At 38.4% G+C, this 15,935-nt stretch overlaps 1 protein-coding gene across 1 annotated transcript in view; it reads right to left on the reverse strand.

Annotated features, from left to right (window-relative positions):
• Positions 1-15,935, reverse strand: part of ERCC6L2 (ERCC excision repair 6 like 2) — a 158,937-nt gene that overhangs the window by 47,895 nt on the left and 95,107 nt on the right. The window contains 2 exon segments of the mRNA XM_045289426.1: positions 4,436-4,590; positions 14,925-15,930. Coding sequence (XP_045145361.1) covers positions 4,436-4,590; positions 14,925-15,930 — 1,161 coding nt within the window.

Consider the following 15,935-nt stretch of genomic DNA (forward strand, 5'->3'; position numbering starts at 1 on the left):
AAAGAACGGAAAATGATGAGATCATGACAAATCCCATCCACTAAAGAGTTAATCTGCTGCATGCTAAAACCTTAAACCTAACTTACTGGGTTGCTTCCTAAACCAGTTATTTGTGAACATTTATTTTAAACTATCACGCCTTTCACCATCCTGAAAAGTCGGATAGTGGAATTCTCTCTCTCCTCAAAGTCGATTCATTGTAAACGGTCCATCCCTCCTTGCTGACTCCAAAAGCTGTATAAACACACTGCAATCAAATCCACGATAGCTCACAAAGGGCCTTTCTTTACACAATCTACAAAATGCCAATCTAATACAAATACAAGAAAGAGAAGTTCTTACTAACACACATTTTGCATTTACAGTACTCGGAACAGTGCTTAAACCTGCACTGATGATAGAAAGAGCTCTCTGCCCCCACCCCTCACCCCCTGGCCCACGCCACCCCTGGATGACAGCATGCTTAGTTCTCTCATTTACACCACACTGCAATAACATAAAGAAGGGTTTACTATTAATCCAGGTTTTACTACAAAGCGGCCCATTATTTCTCTGTCAAACACCAGCAAGAGTGCCAAGTGTCTGTCATCCAATTCAGGAGATTAAGTCTTCTTTTATAGTGTGATACTTGTACCAATTTATAAAAATACAGATATAGTTTCTTAGAGTTGGTCACAGTCTATATTTTGGCTTGGATTCAGGCAGCAGAGGTTGACTATGACAGCTGGCAGGAAATTGAAGGGAGAATACATCCTCCCCCTTTCAGTCTCCAAGTATCAGTTGCCATAGAAATTAATCCTTAATTGAATGATGTCTTTGTACATTTCTTTTCAGAAAACTTTAAGTAAACTTAAGTTGAAAACATGCAGCTGATTTAAAAAATGAAGCATCACATCCCAAGCAGGTACAGTTAAATTTTGTGACATACTCCACATATTAAAAGAACAAATTAACTCTAATAAAGGTATTATCAGTTCCTTCAAATGCTTAAGGCATTATTATTGCTGCCTGAGGTGAAACCTAAGGCACACAGGTTTTCCGTCTAGTTCTCAGATACTTTCATCTTCCAACAGGAGCTGTTTTCAGAAATGATTCTAAAATATTCAAATCTAGTTTTAAGGCAAAAATGAATTCTTATTTTGCACACCATTTTACACAGTTGGCACTATCACCAATTAACAATGGCACAATTAGAATTTTATATGAGGAGAGATAAATTTTAACTGAGGGCACTGATACAATATATTCTATAAGTAGAAATTAATATATAAAGTAAAATCTATAAAAAAATAAACATGGAAAAAATGGCCCATTTTAGGCCTATTTTTGACATATGGTCAAGCTCTGTTTGTTTGGCTTTCAATGATTATGTAGAAAAGACTGAGAAATTCTGGAAGATCTTAGGATTTTATCAAGGACTGTGTGTGTGTGCGACTTCTCTCTTGCTAGCTTTCAACTGCTTTGCAGTTCAGTTAAAGGCTCTATGACGCCATTAGATTTAATTACAGTATTCCTCAGAAAACAGACATATCATAGCCATTGTGTACTGGCTTCCTACAAACAGAATTTGCTTTGCTTTCTTAGGAAGCGAGGCAACACATAACACATCTGCATCTGGCTCTATACACACAGACACAGTCTTTTCAAACACAGGCAAAGTTCAATGGTGAGACTTTGGTGACAAACAGGAAGCACTCAGAATTCCAAACCGTCAAAAAGAGTCTTGAGGCCAGCCTAACATGAAAGCTCCTGTGCTGTAGGTGGGAGGGCTGGGGACTTGGGGAGACTTCAGGAGCAAGGCATTCACTCACACTATGGCGGAGTCTCTTCTGTCTGTGTCGTGCTTCATTTCCTCCCCCCTAGTTTATTCTCTTTTCACAGCCAGTTTCATTTCTTCAAAACGGCAAATCCATGATTACACCCTCTACAACAATGGAAGCTGCACAACCACCCCTTGAGTGACACACTGATCTTTGCCCGAGCATGAAGGCGAGTTTCAGTGTTGGAGAAGCAGGCACATCCCTCAGGCATCCCCTATAAATCTTTTATTAGAAAGTTTACAATACAGTCCCTGAGTGATTTTTAGATAGAAGGCATTTCAACTGTAAAGACAAGTAAATATCGCTGTCCTTGTTAACTGGACAAACTACATGATACAGGTCAAATCTGTAGGACTGAATATTTTCCTGTTGGAGTAGAAATTTACTCCATCAATCACTCAAATACGTGTCTTTACACAGATGGTTCTTGGCCTGCTAACACTGGTGCTAGGACTGGACTTCCTGTTTAGTGGCTTTAGTGGCTTCCTGGAATGTGTTACATCTACCATGATTTAGTCAGGAAATGACACATTTCTTCATAGTCCCTGAAAAGGGACAACTATAGTAATTCTAAGTTGGTATATGTTTGTTAGGGAAGATATGGCCTCAAAGGATATACTCTAAATCCAATCAACTTCTTTGTGAGAGTTGCCTCCTGGCCCCCAACACACACATACCATTGTGAGGAGACAAGGTTTCTGATGAGATGTACTATTAACTTCATGAAGTGCTGTGGCAGAAAGAGTCAACATAATTGATAGTGTTTACACTAAAGATAAAGGAACTTCCTTCCCATTCTAGCCTTTTCAGTTTTATAACTTCCTTTATGAAGATTCCAAAGGGTCTGCTTATCACGTCTGTACCCAGAGTTTGAGTCTCAGGTCCACTTAAATTATTTTATTAACATTCACTACAGGGGGTTTTCAAATGATCTAGCCACTTCACATTAAAATTTGTTCATTTGGACAGAAAAAAGGACCTAGTTAAAAAGTAAAAGAAAACAATACCTGATTTTAAAAACAGCTGTATTTTGAAAGACTGTGAGATGTCATTCAGCCTAATAAACAAAATTTCTAGAAAACTTAGAATATTTTTGCCCTTTGTTTGTTAATTTCCCATATTCCCCCCCCCCCCCCCCATGACTCCTACCAGTGCACCAGTTCTCCTCAAAAGGATGTTAGGCATTAGGGACGGAACAACTCTTTGAATGAGGGATGGCCCCTAAGCCATACACAATATACCTGGCCTCCAGATATTAGTGCCATTTAGGCATTCGGTCACTAAAACTGCCCACACACATTTCCAAGTGCACTAGTTGAGACCAGGCTAAATTGTCCATTGTCTTCATTTTGTTCACCAGGGAACACAAACAAATGCCATTGTTTTGAAACAACTAGGTAAGGTGTTATGGCCGATGTATGTATATTTGTCTTCCATCATTGAACTTTAATTTTTAAATTTTATTTTTATTTTCTCTGGTTCTGAATTTATTTTGTATTTTGGTATGATTATTAGGATATTCAAATCCTTTGTGAAACCACCAGAGGTACAAATAATGAAGACAACGTAACAGTTAAAGAGCACCCCCTCCCCCAACAGTTCATTTTTAAATGTACTAACAACACAAAACAAATTACCTTTCTTCTATGCATTTCTGACCTCTACCCATAAATTGGCAATAAAAGTACTTCTAAGGTACTTAGCTCTTAGGAGCTAATAAAGAGTAATAAGCAAAACAGTAATAAAATATTTTTTGAACTTTTGATAAAATGACAGCTTTTAATCTAAAACATTATCTTCAATGACTACAGATCTCCACAGAGTACTATAATTTTTAAAACGACTTGTTTGTCATTTAGAGTTAAACAAAACGTAAATATGAAGGCTTTTTTCCTCCAAAGCTTTCTTTACCCCTGTAAAGGGTTGCAGGCTAGGAATCCCCCGGGAGCAGTTCTACCCTGCTCTATCCCGTAACTATGAGTCGGCAGTGACTTGAAGGCAGTGAATTTGGCGTTTTTTTCTTTCTACACCACATCCATTTTAAATCAGAAGAAACCATAGGAAGTAGTTATTTCTTATAACATAATAAAAATACTTTTGCTGAATATGTATATGCCATATGCTGCTGCTTTTGTGTGTGAGAAAAAAATTTGAGAGAATCTAATCATATACCTTTCTTTTTCACATGAGCAGAAGGGCGTGGTCCTGACTTAACCACATGATCAGCAGGCTCTTCCTCAGTCTGGGATACAGCAGCTTTGAGGGAAACCGTTAAGCAACCCAATCATTCTTAGGCATTTACATGAATGTTTTAACCTACAACGTCTTCAGTGACTACAGCGTTCCAGAGGGTATTTTGTTTTTCCAACTGACGTTTGTTACTTACAGAGTTTTCGTAGCTCCTTCACTCGTTGTGCTGCTGTTAAGTTCGCGGTTAGAAATCACCAGTCGTTCTGGGAGAAAGACCGAGCAGTTAGCTCTCTCTGGTCGATAGGGTCGCTAAGAGTTGGCATCGAGTGGATGGCAGTGAGAGCTCTTTGTGCGAATATTTAAAGAAGGTCCCATCGAGTAACGCCTGTGAAAAATGATGTCAAAATTAAAGATATTGTTCTCACCTTAGAACTGCACACGGCTACATTAGCAGGAAGCTGGGAAAACTGCTTCAACTCAAATACATCGTGTACTGCCCACCGGCTCATGTGATTTTCAGCTTTGCTTGATCCAATCACATTCTGGTTTGAGTGGACATAAGCAACTTCCTGAACGCCATCTAGGAAGTAATCAGATATTTATTATCAAATGATGCGTCATTAGAAGATCATAGAGTTCCATGTAAATGTAAAAATAAAGTACACATAGCATTGCTTACATATTACTGGTCATTTTTAATATTCAAGAAAAACATTGTTTAATTTTATTTTTTCAAAAGTTGTAAGTGGAAGATTCAAATATGCTGCTTTAGGTAAACTTGGAAACAGCCCTTCCCACTCATCAACTTGAAAATTGCAGAGATAACTGTTTTTAGGCTTAAACCTGAAAAGGGGATTTTAGCCAGGAGAAAAGTCATCATCGATGGTCTGCTTCAGAAGTTTCTGTTCTCTGGTGATTTAGAAAAAAGTGTTTTCTAATTAAAAACCAGTGTTAGTCTCATCCGTTATTTTAAATGTATACCCGGATAAGTAAAAAAGTATTGTTACCAGGTTCCTAGTTCATTCATGCATGCGTTTATTCCAAATAAAACATGTTAAAACATGTCTCTGAGATCAGTGGATGGCTGCAGACATGTTCTCTCAGTAATATGCTTGCTTGTTCTCATTAGGGTGCCTTCAAAAACAGGTCCAATCAAAACCGTGGTTTCGGAAGGGGTCTGCTACTCAAAGCTACTCAAAGCTGTTCAACTCAAAGCACAGCGGTGAGCTCAGAAAGTTATGGCAACTTTGAGATTCCAAAGGAGTAATTTTGATAGGTTTTCTCAAAGGGCACACAATGTTCACAGGAGCGTGTTAGGAAGGAGTCTGAAGAAAACTGCGTTGGTGAGAAGATCGAGAAAATGGTGCAGAGGAATGATTTCCCTTCCCAACAGGGTACCAGCTCAGTCTTTGAGGATAGCAAGGGTGGCCCTAAAAGAACTTCATTATCCACCCACTTTCCACTCTTTATCTTACCCCTTCAGACTGATTTTGTTCCTAAAACCCAAAGCACACTTAAAAAGGAACACATTTTGATTCCCTTGATGATGTCAAAACTGTTTTCAAGTGGTGCAAATCAATGGGTACAGAATTCTTTAGGATTCTGCAGAACTGTAGACGGTAATGGAGGATATGTTGAGAAACAAAAGCTTCACAATTTGATAGGTTTGTTTAATGACCGTTTCTATGATTGTATAGCAATGTATTTTTGACTTACCTTCTTACTTGACTACAGTGATAGACCAGAAACACTGGGCCTGTGACCAGGGAATTTCCTTTGGTTGGCTTTCCTTGGCTTGTGTTTTCCCTTTTTTTTATATACATGCACAGAGAATGTGAGCTTTTTAGAAAATTAAAAAAATTAGCTCACAGCATTTTTCTGAAAGAGATTTAGAAAATGGCTATTCTTTTTATTGCTTTGCTTCTGGGAACCTCTAATTTATTTTTAAATTGTGGTCATAAAAGAGCAGATGGGCCTGAGATCTGTAAAAACTCTCCGAAACAGCTCTGTAAATGAGCCTCAATTATGACCTTCAGCATTTATGCTACTTCAGTCCTGAATCTCTCAGTCAAACTGTCATTCATGTAAAAACCAGTGGCTACTAAATAGCACAAGGAAAGGAATAACTAGAAAATATTATCCTTAGAGTTCAAAACACCAAAGATTATGCATGGCACACATACAAAAGAATTTTCAAAGATACTGGAATTTTCCCATGAACGTTAGAAGCACTACATATTCAAAATTTCCAAATGGATTCTTCTGGTACAAAATTTACTCAAATCTTTCTTAATTTTGAAGACCACTTTATATATTACTCAAAATAGAATTAATTTCACACTAACTACTGACTTACACAAAAAATGTGCAGATAATTAAAAAGATGATTATGCAAAAAAGTATTCAATAATTCCTGAAACCGAAAATTTAATTATAGCGCACAAACCAAAGGATAATCCAGTACGTTTACTCACTCACTTTCACTGCCATCAAGTCTATGCCAGCTCACAGTGACCCTAAAGGACAGGGTAAACTGCCTCGGTAGGGTTCTGAGACTGTAACTGTTTATGTGAGTAGGAAGCCCCATGTTTCTCCTAGCCAGTATGTTACAACAGTACATATATAGAGAATATATATGTATATATGTGTGTATTAGTCTAGGTACTTTAGAGAAACAAATCCACTGCAACTCATGTATGAGACTTTTATGTAAAGAAAGTGTGCATCACAAAACATCCCAACCCAATGCTGCCCAAGCCCACAAGTCCAACATTAACCCATTAACCCAACACCAGTCCACAAAGTCCTCCGCCTCACAAAACAGAGGCAATGATGCCGACTGCAGGAGGAAAGCTGAGTCAGTGAACGAATAAGCATCTCAGCACTAGCAGGGGTCTCCACATGGCTGCTCCAGCACCCAGGGCTGCATTGGGATAGGTCCATGTGGCTTCTCCTTGGGGATGTCTTGTAGGAAGTCAATCTTGCAAGCTGAAGCAGGGAACTGCTAAGGCAGCTACACCCTGATGCGACCATCACAAAGCAAGAGACCCGAGAACTAGAAAGGCAAGGCTCACCACCCATTTATCCCTCCGCCTTTCAATTAGCCCCTCATGTGATTATCGGCCAGGTTGGCACAATTAACTAACTCAATGTGTGTTACATGTATATAATGTATATGTACCATAATGAACTTAAAAATGAGACTACTAATAAACCCCAAAGAGAGAGTTGTAAATAAATCAAACACAAAGATTAAGGCTTACATAGCAAAATAGCCTTGTTTATGTATCAGCCTCTTTGATACAATTTTTTTGAGACAAGTCAGACACTTTTTAGGGTCATGTTAATTCAAAATCATTAGGCTAGATTCCGGAGAGAAGATGATGATTGTAGGAGAAAATATTTTTGCAATCTCTCTGAATCTCCAAATCCATAAAAGTAGCTACCCATTAGACAGAAAAACCAAGACATTTACAACACAACTGGGTGACAGTCAAGAGACGTCTATGAGACCAAAAATATAATTAAGTGGGGACAAGCCACTCATAGTCACAAAATCTATATGGTATCAAGATCTGTACAGGAAGAAGAAGAAACAAGATGTAATTGTGAGAATAGGAAGGAGACTTCAATATAGTTAACAAGTCTTCACTGGAAAGCATAATGGACCAACAACTCTATGATAAAAGCATATTAGTAAGATGTACTCACAAAAGATTAAAACTGTAGTGTATTTTAAATGAGGTAAAAAACTAAGAAAAGGGGAAAGCAATATAAATCAGAATTAGAAAAGTCAGGAATAAGTGAAAGATGCAATACAAATAAGTTATTTCAGAAAAGAAAACTAGAAGGGGCTAGAAGGGGCATAACAGGGGGAAAGCACAAGCAAAAATAAATAGATAAAAAAGTTGGGCAGAACATGAATCTGACATGACTGAAGATAAATGTTGAACTTTTGAATACTCGTCTCTGAAGAAGCAAGACATAAAAGCAAAGCAACAGAACACAAAGCTAAAAACAGTAATATCAAGGGACTTACTTTACAAAGTTTGTGGGAAAGTTCCATTATTTTTTAATTCCATTTTTCTACAAACTTTTTGAAGCCACCTCATATAACAAAACATCCCTGAAAATTGGGTTGACACAATACTGTGTAAATGAGAAAATTTACCCAGAATAGCTAACACCAAGACATAGTCTAGTAAAATGACTGGACGATAGGGGACAGAAAATAAGTACTTGAGAATCTAGGGGGAAAAAATAAAAGGAATACATCATATATTTTTTATGTTAGCAGTGAAGCTACATAACAGTTTTCAAAATTTTCAAGTAAAGAAAGTGTGAGCCAAGAATTTTACATCCAGCAAAACCAAGAGTTTTATATCCAGCAAAAATAACTTTAGAGTATACAGGGCAAACAATGTTATCAAGAAGAAACTTAAGGAATATTATTTTCATCTATTCTTCCTGAGAAATCTACTAGTAGTTAAGATACACTCAAAATGACTGGAAACCATTAAAAGCCCAAACCAAACTTACTGCCACTGAATTTGTATCCCATTTCTGGGATACACTTATAGTGACTCTATATAAGACAAGGTAGAACTGCCCCAACTTAAAGTGACTATATGAGACAAATGTAGAACTTCCCCTAAATCTTTATCAAAGCACAAAGCCTCAATATTTCTCCCGAGGAGCAGCTGGTGGATTCAAACTGCTGATTTTATAGGCTAGCAGCCCAATTCAAAACCCATTGTGCCACCAGGGTTCCTTACAGCGACACTAGGGGGCATTAAATACAATTATTTCTATAACCAAGAGTAAATGGAGGCAAAGAACACTCCGCAATGTCGTCTATGCTCTGACCATGTATACACAGTACATCTAATTTCAAAGTGGAAGATACACGGGAAGAGCGTGTACCCAAAAACTAAAAAAGAGTTGTCAATAATTATACTATGGTAATACTACCATTTTTTAATATTTGATTGTTGTGTACTATAGGATAAAACAAATTTATGGAATATTATAATTTAATCAAGGAGCCCAATTGGCACAACTAGTTCAGCACTTGGCTGCTAACCTAAAGGTTGGCCTTTTGAACCCACTCAGCAGCTCTGAGAAAAAACCACCTGGGATCTGCTTCCATCAAGAGTACAGCCTAGAGAACCCTATAAAATAATTGCCCTCTGTCAATATGGGGCTCCCTATGAGTCTTTATCAACCCAGTAGCACCTACAAACATAATGTAACTGTTCATGACCTATAAGCTTGAGAACCAGAACTCTCAGTATGGAAGAAATGGGATACACACGTAATGAGGTGAAGTAAAATACAAGGTCAAATTTGAATTGTAACTATCAATAAATATAAAATTCTGAGATATTTTATCATCACGTATCCAACTGCACATATATACCCTAACAAAAGGGAATGTCATCACGATGATTCTGATTCTTAGCAGGCAACTCTGGTAGATCTGACCTGCCAATTTCGCAGTTAGTAATCCAGTGCTGAATGCACAGTGCCTCCATGGCACCTTTAATATATATGTGTGTGTACCCACCCCTAAATGAAAATTTTTTTCAAAACTATGTTTTTATATATTTTAAAAAAACAGTCGTCACCTTCAAAGTACTCTCCATTACACTTAATACATTTGTTAAGTCTGCAATTCCATTCTTGGAAACATTTTTCAAACTCAGCTGTTTGGATGGCTGATAGCACTTCCCTTGTTTTTTTTCTTCACCTCTTCTCCGTCATCAAATTAATGTCCTTTCATGTCCCTCTTTATTAGCGGAAACAAAAAGAAGTCCGATGGAGTGAGGTCAGGTAAGGTGCATGGGGTAAGAGAGGCATGCAGGTTTGTTTATTGTTGTTTTTTTGCCAAAATCTGGTGTACTGAGATGTCTGCATGAGCAGGTGCATTGTCATGGTGGCAAAACCAGTCCCCCGTCTGTCAAAAATCAGGCCTTTTTTGTTGCACACTATTATACAATCTTTTCAGAACCTCTAAATGGAAAGCGTGATTAGCAGTTTGAGCTGGTGGAACAAACTCCAAAGGCACTATCTCCCTCACATCAAAAAAACAAATGAGCATTGTCTTGATCTTTCATTTCACCTGATGAGCTTTTTTTGGTCAAGGTGATGATGGTGTTTAATGGCTTGATTGATGTTTGATTTTGGGTTTGTAAGAATAGCACCATGTATCATCATCTGTAATGACCTTGGGGAAAAATGTCTGGGCCACTTTGGAGCTGTTCTTTCAAAGCACAGCATATGGACACACTTTTTCCTGGTCAGTCAGAACCTGAGGCACAAATTCTGTAGCGATCCTTCTCGTTCCCAAATCTTCCATTCAAATTTGAACTGAGCTCCAAGATAACCTCCCAATTTTGTCAATGGTCCGTTGTTGGTCTTCGATACAAGTGCACAAATTTTGTCGGCATTTTCATCTGTTCAGGAAGTTGATGGATGTCTAGACGACACTGTCATCAATCGACACTGCACCTCTTTTGAAACGAGAAAACCAGTCATACCCTTGAGTTTTTCCCACAGTGATGTCCTTTTAAGTTGAGTTCAACATCACAATAGTTTCTGTGGTACTTTACCTGAGCAGGAAACAAAATTTCACAGCCTGCTGTTCTCTTAAATCAGCCATCACACACACAAAAAAGGGTTGAGCAAAACTGCTTTTACAAAAAAGTTCACTGTGACCAGAGAACCTTCCGAGGTGACACCATTGAGTGCACTTACTTAGAGCGAGTTGCTCACCTAGTGGGAAAAATGAATACTACAAAAGGTCCACCCAGTGAACCTTTTTTCTGTTTTGTTTTGTTTTTTTGGGGGGGAAGGGGATACCCCCTCTTATACACATGTGTATAAGTCAAAATGTATTGCGATTAAGTGTGGGAAAGAAACCAGATGTTGCACAGCTATCAGAAAGAATACTAGTATCTGGGGTCCTAAAGGCTTGTCAGTCAGAAAATAAGTGCACATGGAAGAAGCATACCAACGTTTGACCCAAAGACTGTAAATCATAAAACCCTGTTGAAGAAGTCTAATGTTGCTGTTAGGTTGTAGGTAGGTGCCATCTGGCTGGTTCCAACCCATAGCGACCCGATGCACAACAGAAGGAAACCCTGCCCGGTCCTCTGTCATCCTCACAGTTGTTCCTATGCTTGATCCTCTTGCTGTAGCCACAATGTCAATCCGTTTCCCTGAGGACCTTCATCTTCTTCAGAGTCCCACTTTATCAAACACAATGTCCTTCTCCGGGGACTGGTCTCTTCAGACAAATTGTGTAAATATCTCCACAAAGTAAGATGAAGTTTCTACTACCTTGCCTTCAAGTCGATTCTGGTTCATAGCCGGCAACTCTATATAGGGTTCCAAAATTACATATCTTTACAATAGCAGACAGTGTCATCTTTCTTCTTCAGAGTGCACTAAGGAGCACTCTGCCCACACTTCTTCCAAGACAGATCAATTTGTGCTTTTAGCAGTCCATGGTATCCTTAATATTCTTCTTCAGCACCACAGTTCAAATGCACTGATTTTTCTTCAGTCTTCTTTATTGGATGTCCAACTTTCACATACATATGAGGTGAATGAAAATATCATGACTTGGGTCAGGCACACCAAAGTCCTCAAAGTAACATCTTTGCTTCTCAATACTCGAAAGAGAATTTGTGAAACAGATTTAATGAACGCAACCCATCTTTTGATCTCTGGATTGCTGCTTCTGTGAGCATTGATCGTGGATCCAAAGAAGACAAAATCCTCGACAACTTCAATCTTTCCTCCATTTATCACGATGTTTCCTATTGGTCCAGTTGTGAGGAGTTTGGTATTTCTTACATTGAGTTGTAATCCATATTGAAGGTTACAATCTTCATCAGCAAGCTCTTCAAGTCCTTCTGCTTTCAGCAAGCAATGTTGTGTCATTTGCATATTGCAGACTGTTAGACTTCCTCTAATCCTGATGCCACATTCTTCATATAATCCAACATTCTCTGATGATTTGCTCAGCATACAGATTGAATACGAATGGTGAGAGAATACAGCCCTGTTGTACACCTTTCCTGATTTTAAACCATGCAGTATTCCCTTGTTCTGTTCGCACAACTATCCATGTTCAACTTCCAAATGAGAACAATGACGTGATCTGGAATTTCCATTCTTCTCAAGGTATCCAGTTTGTTATGATCTATAGTCAAGTGCGTTGGCATAGCCAATAAAGCCCAAGTAAACATCTGCCTGGTATCCTCTGCTTTCAGCCAACATCCATATGACATCAGCAAAGATATCCATTGTTCTACGTCCTCTTCTGAAACTGGCCCAAACCTCTGGCAGCCCCTGTCAATGTATGGCTGCAACTCTTGTTAAGATGATCATCAGAAAAATCTTACTTGCCTGTTCTATCAATGATATTGTTCTGTAAGGTGTGCATTCTGTTGGGTCACCTTTCTTTGGAATGGGCACAGATACGATCTCTTCCAGTCAGTTGGCCAGGAGCTACCTTCCACATTTCCTGGCATAGTTGAGTGCTTCTAGTGCTTCACCAGCCTGTTGAAATATTTCCATTGGTATTCCAATTCCTGGATCCTTGTTTTTGGCTAACACTTTTGGTGCAGCTTGAATTTCTTCCTTTAGCACCATCGGTTCTTGCTCGTGAAATAGCAGATGTCGACGAGTTCTTTTCGGTACGGCGACTCTGTGTTCTTTCCATCCTCTTTTGCTTCTTTCTGCATCATTCAATATTTTGTCCATATACTTTTTCAATATTTTAACTCGGAGCTTGAACTTTTCTTGGCTTATTTTCAGATATACTGAGCAAGTTCTTACCTTTTGGCTCTCTAATTCTAGTTGTTTTGCACATTTCATTATAATTTTGGCTTTGTCTTCTCAAGCAGCTCTTTTGTGTTCAGCTCTTTGATGTCATCCTTTCTTAAGTATGTAATGTATGTCACATTGGCAGGGACCTGCCAGAGGGTAAAGTGAGATTCAAAAGAAGAAACAGAACAAGAAATATCATTGCTGATGTCAGATGAATTTGGTCTTAAAACAGAGGATACCAGATGATTGCATCCTTTGACTGAATAATTAAATTATATGGCATGTGAAATATTTGCCAATAAACAACTGAAAAAACAACAACAAGGAGTTCTGGTGCCACTGTCATGTTAAAAAATAAAAGTGATTTCAAATTTGTTTTTATCTTTCAAAGCAAAAGTAGTGTTACTAGGATTCTAGCCCTTAATGCACAGGTGTACTCTAAACACATGTCTCATGATGGATTTTCTCAAAGAACACCGGACAATCAAAGGGGCTTAATGTGAAGAAGTTTTTAAAAATGAAAACTGCACCAGTGAGAAAGAAACCCCGAAAGCTGTTCTGATGAATTTTTCCTCGAGACTTCGTATTGTTCCCAAACTGCAAAGAACATTTAAAACAAACAAGACTTGAGTCCCTCAAAGATGTTCAAACTGCCATTTTGATGAGGTGTAAATTGAAGAATTCACAATTCTTTTGAGGGGAGGGCTAGAGAAATGAAAGACATGTGGAGAAACAATAGCTTCACTTGTGATATTTTTGTTTCATCACAGTTCTAGGATTTTGCAGAAATACTTTTTTGATTTACCTCAATGTGTTTGTATATAAATATATACGATCTGCTCACTGAAAGGATCCCAAAATAACCATTAAGCCAGCAGCAAACATCATTCCTAGCACCAGACTATGGTCTTGAAATACCCTTCTTCTTCACTAACAGAAACTAAGACTTCTGGGGGAAAATGACTGATTCTAGGTCTAGAACAGAATAGGTATGAGGTGATCCAGTGACAGTAAGCTATACTGGATAGCAAAGAAACGTTCCAAGAAAACTAGTATCCTGTCCAAAGGTCTCATAAGCCAAAGAGATTATGTTAAAAGATTGCCACTTGGCCAAAGATGAGACCATGAACTTAGTTAATTATATGAATTATCGTTTATTAAAACCAATAGATGTGTTTAAATAAATTAGTTCATATTAATATTAAAAACCAAGCAGACCAGCCTCAAAGGGTAATAGAGAGTCAAGTCATTATATTAAACATTGGTAGCTACACCAAGTAATTAAACATGTTTTATGATTTTGCTATATGACTGTGTTACACCAGGTATGAATAATAGATGAGGGGAAATGTCTCTTTATAAAGTAGTCTAATAAATTAAAAATAAACAAGATAAATAGAAAATATCACCAACTTACTACTGTGGATGAGTAGAAAGCATATAGGTCTTATATATTATGACTGCTAAGACTATATTAGGAGACCAGCAAACATTCTATGCCTCCTCCAGTCTTATCAATGAGATCAATTCTGAGTCTGCTCCAGTCTCTGGAGACAACTGCCCATTTGCAGGAAATTAGAGGGTAAACATGTTTGACTGCTCTGAGAATATGAACTCAGCAAACTCGGACTGAAACAAATCTCTATACAGGCGGGTTCCTCAGAGAAACTGTAAAGAAATGGCAGGGATGAAAGAGGAATGCTAGAGATTAAAAGAGACTAATACATATTCTTTAATGGGTGAGATTAAACTATAATATTTATACATAGGGATATATATTAGGGTCATAAAACCTTTAAAGCTGTACAGAAGCCATTGCTGAGTCAGAATAGTTAGTCTTCATGGGGAAAGTGGGATGTGGCTTGAACAGGGCACATGGAAGACCTTCTGGGGTCGATGGCCAACTCCTGTTTGCCCCAGGTGGTCTTCCCTTTATCCTGCCCCTGCCTTTCTAATTTGTGTCTCAATGTAGTGTCCTGATTTTAGAGCTATTTCACAAGATATTAAGAATTGCTTACAGAATTATTTGATTTCACAAAGTAAACATTTAAAGAAAGGTTTTCAGGATATAGTTACCTAAAAATTTGTCCACTGATTCATATATTTGCTCTTGACGGACAACCTTCTCATCAGAAAATTGCACTTGTTTTCGTGGTCTAAAAGTGGTGGTTTTCTTATTGTGGCTGGGCAACTTTGAAGAGAAACGGATTCTCTCTCTTGCAATTTGTTTTCTGTAGTTCGATTTAGGGGAACTGATATGGCTGGCAGATAAATCATCATCTGAAGATGAAAAGTCATCAATAACCTGAGAGCTACAATCCAAGTTTGTTGCATGCACTTTGTTTGCTTCCTCCACTGCCTTATGAAAACCGTAACGCTGGCTTCTGCATTCCTTTTCTTTGTTACGCCTCAGAGACCTCGGAGCGCTTGGCTTTCGAACTCTTGGCTTGGAGGCTATTTCAATGTCATCGGACTCATCACTAACATCGCCAGCGCCTCTCCTTTTCATGCTCTCGGGACGGAAGGTTTTGGAAATTGGTTCATTTCCTCTGACCAAGGTTTCCCTATCATTGTCATCATTTCTTATACCTCTGGCAGTTTCTGTTTCAGAGTCTTCAGAGCCTTCACAGGGTAGCTGGCACCTTGTACTACACCTAGGGAATCTCTGAGTTGTATATTGTGTAGGCAAGATGACGTCACTGTCTTCCGAGTCTGTGACACTCTGGTGCTCAATTGTATTTCCAAACTTTGTGTCATCAGGAAAAGAAGTGTTCTGCTTCAAAGTCTCACTTTTATCAAAAATAAACTTTTCGTTTGGATTTGCTGTGCTAGCTTCTTTCTGGTGTTTTAAAGAACCACGGGAGTCCTGATTTTTTCGACAACCAACAATCACATCATCTCTGACGTCTGCTGAATGGCACGTGGGCTGTCCATTAGAACGTTCATCATCAGAGGTTTCACAGTCATCGTCATCTTCACCTGCTTTATACTTCGTCTCGAACAATTTAGAGAAACCACACTGGAGTAAGGTGAGCTGTCTTGCAGAACCTCTACTTGCATGAGATGCTTTGCTCTTAGCAGTCTTTA

The sequence above is a fragment of the Echinops telfairi genome, unplaced genomic scaffold, assembly GCF_000313985.2.
Source record: "Echinops telfairi isolate 266 unplaced genomic scaffold, ASM31398v2 ScPeMD7_27;HRSCAF=92, whole genome shotgun sequence".
NCBI classification, from domain to species: Eukaryota; Metazoa; Chordata; class Mammalia; order Afrosoricida; family Tenrecidae; genus Echinops; species Echinops telfairi.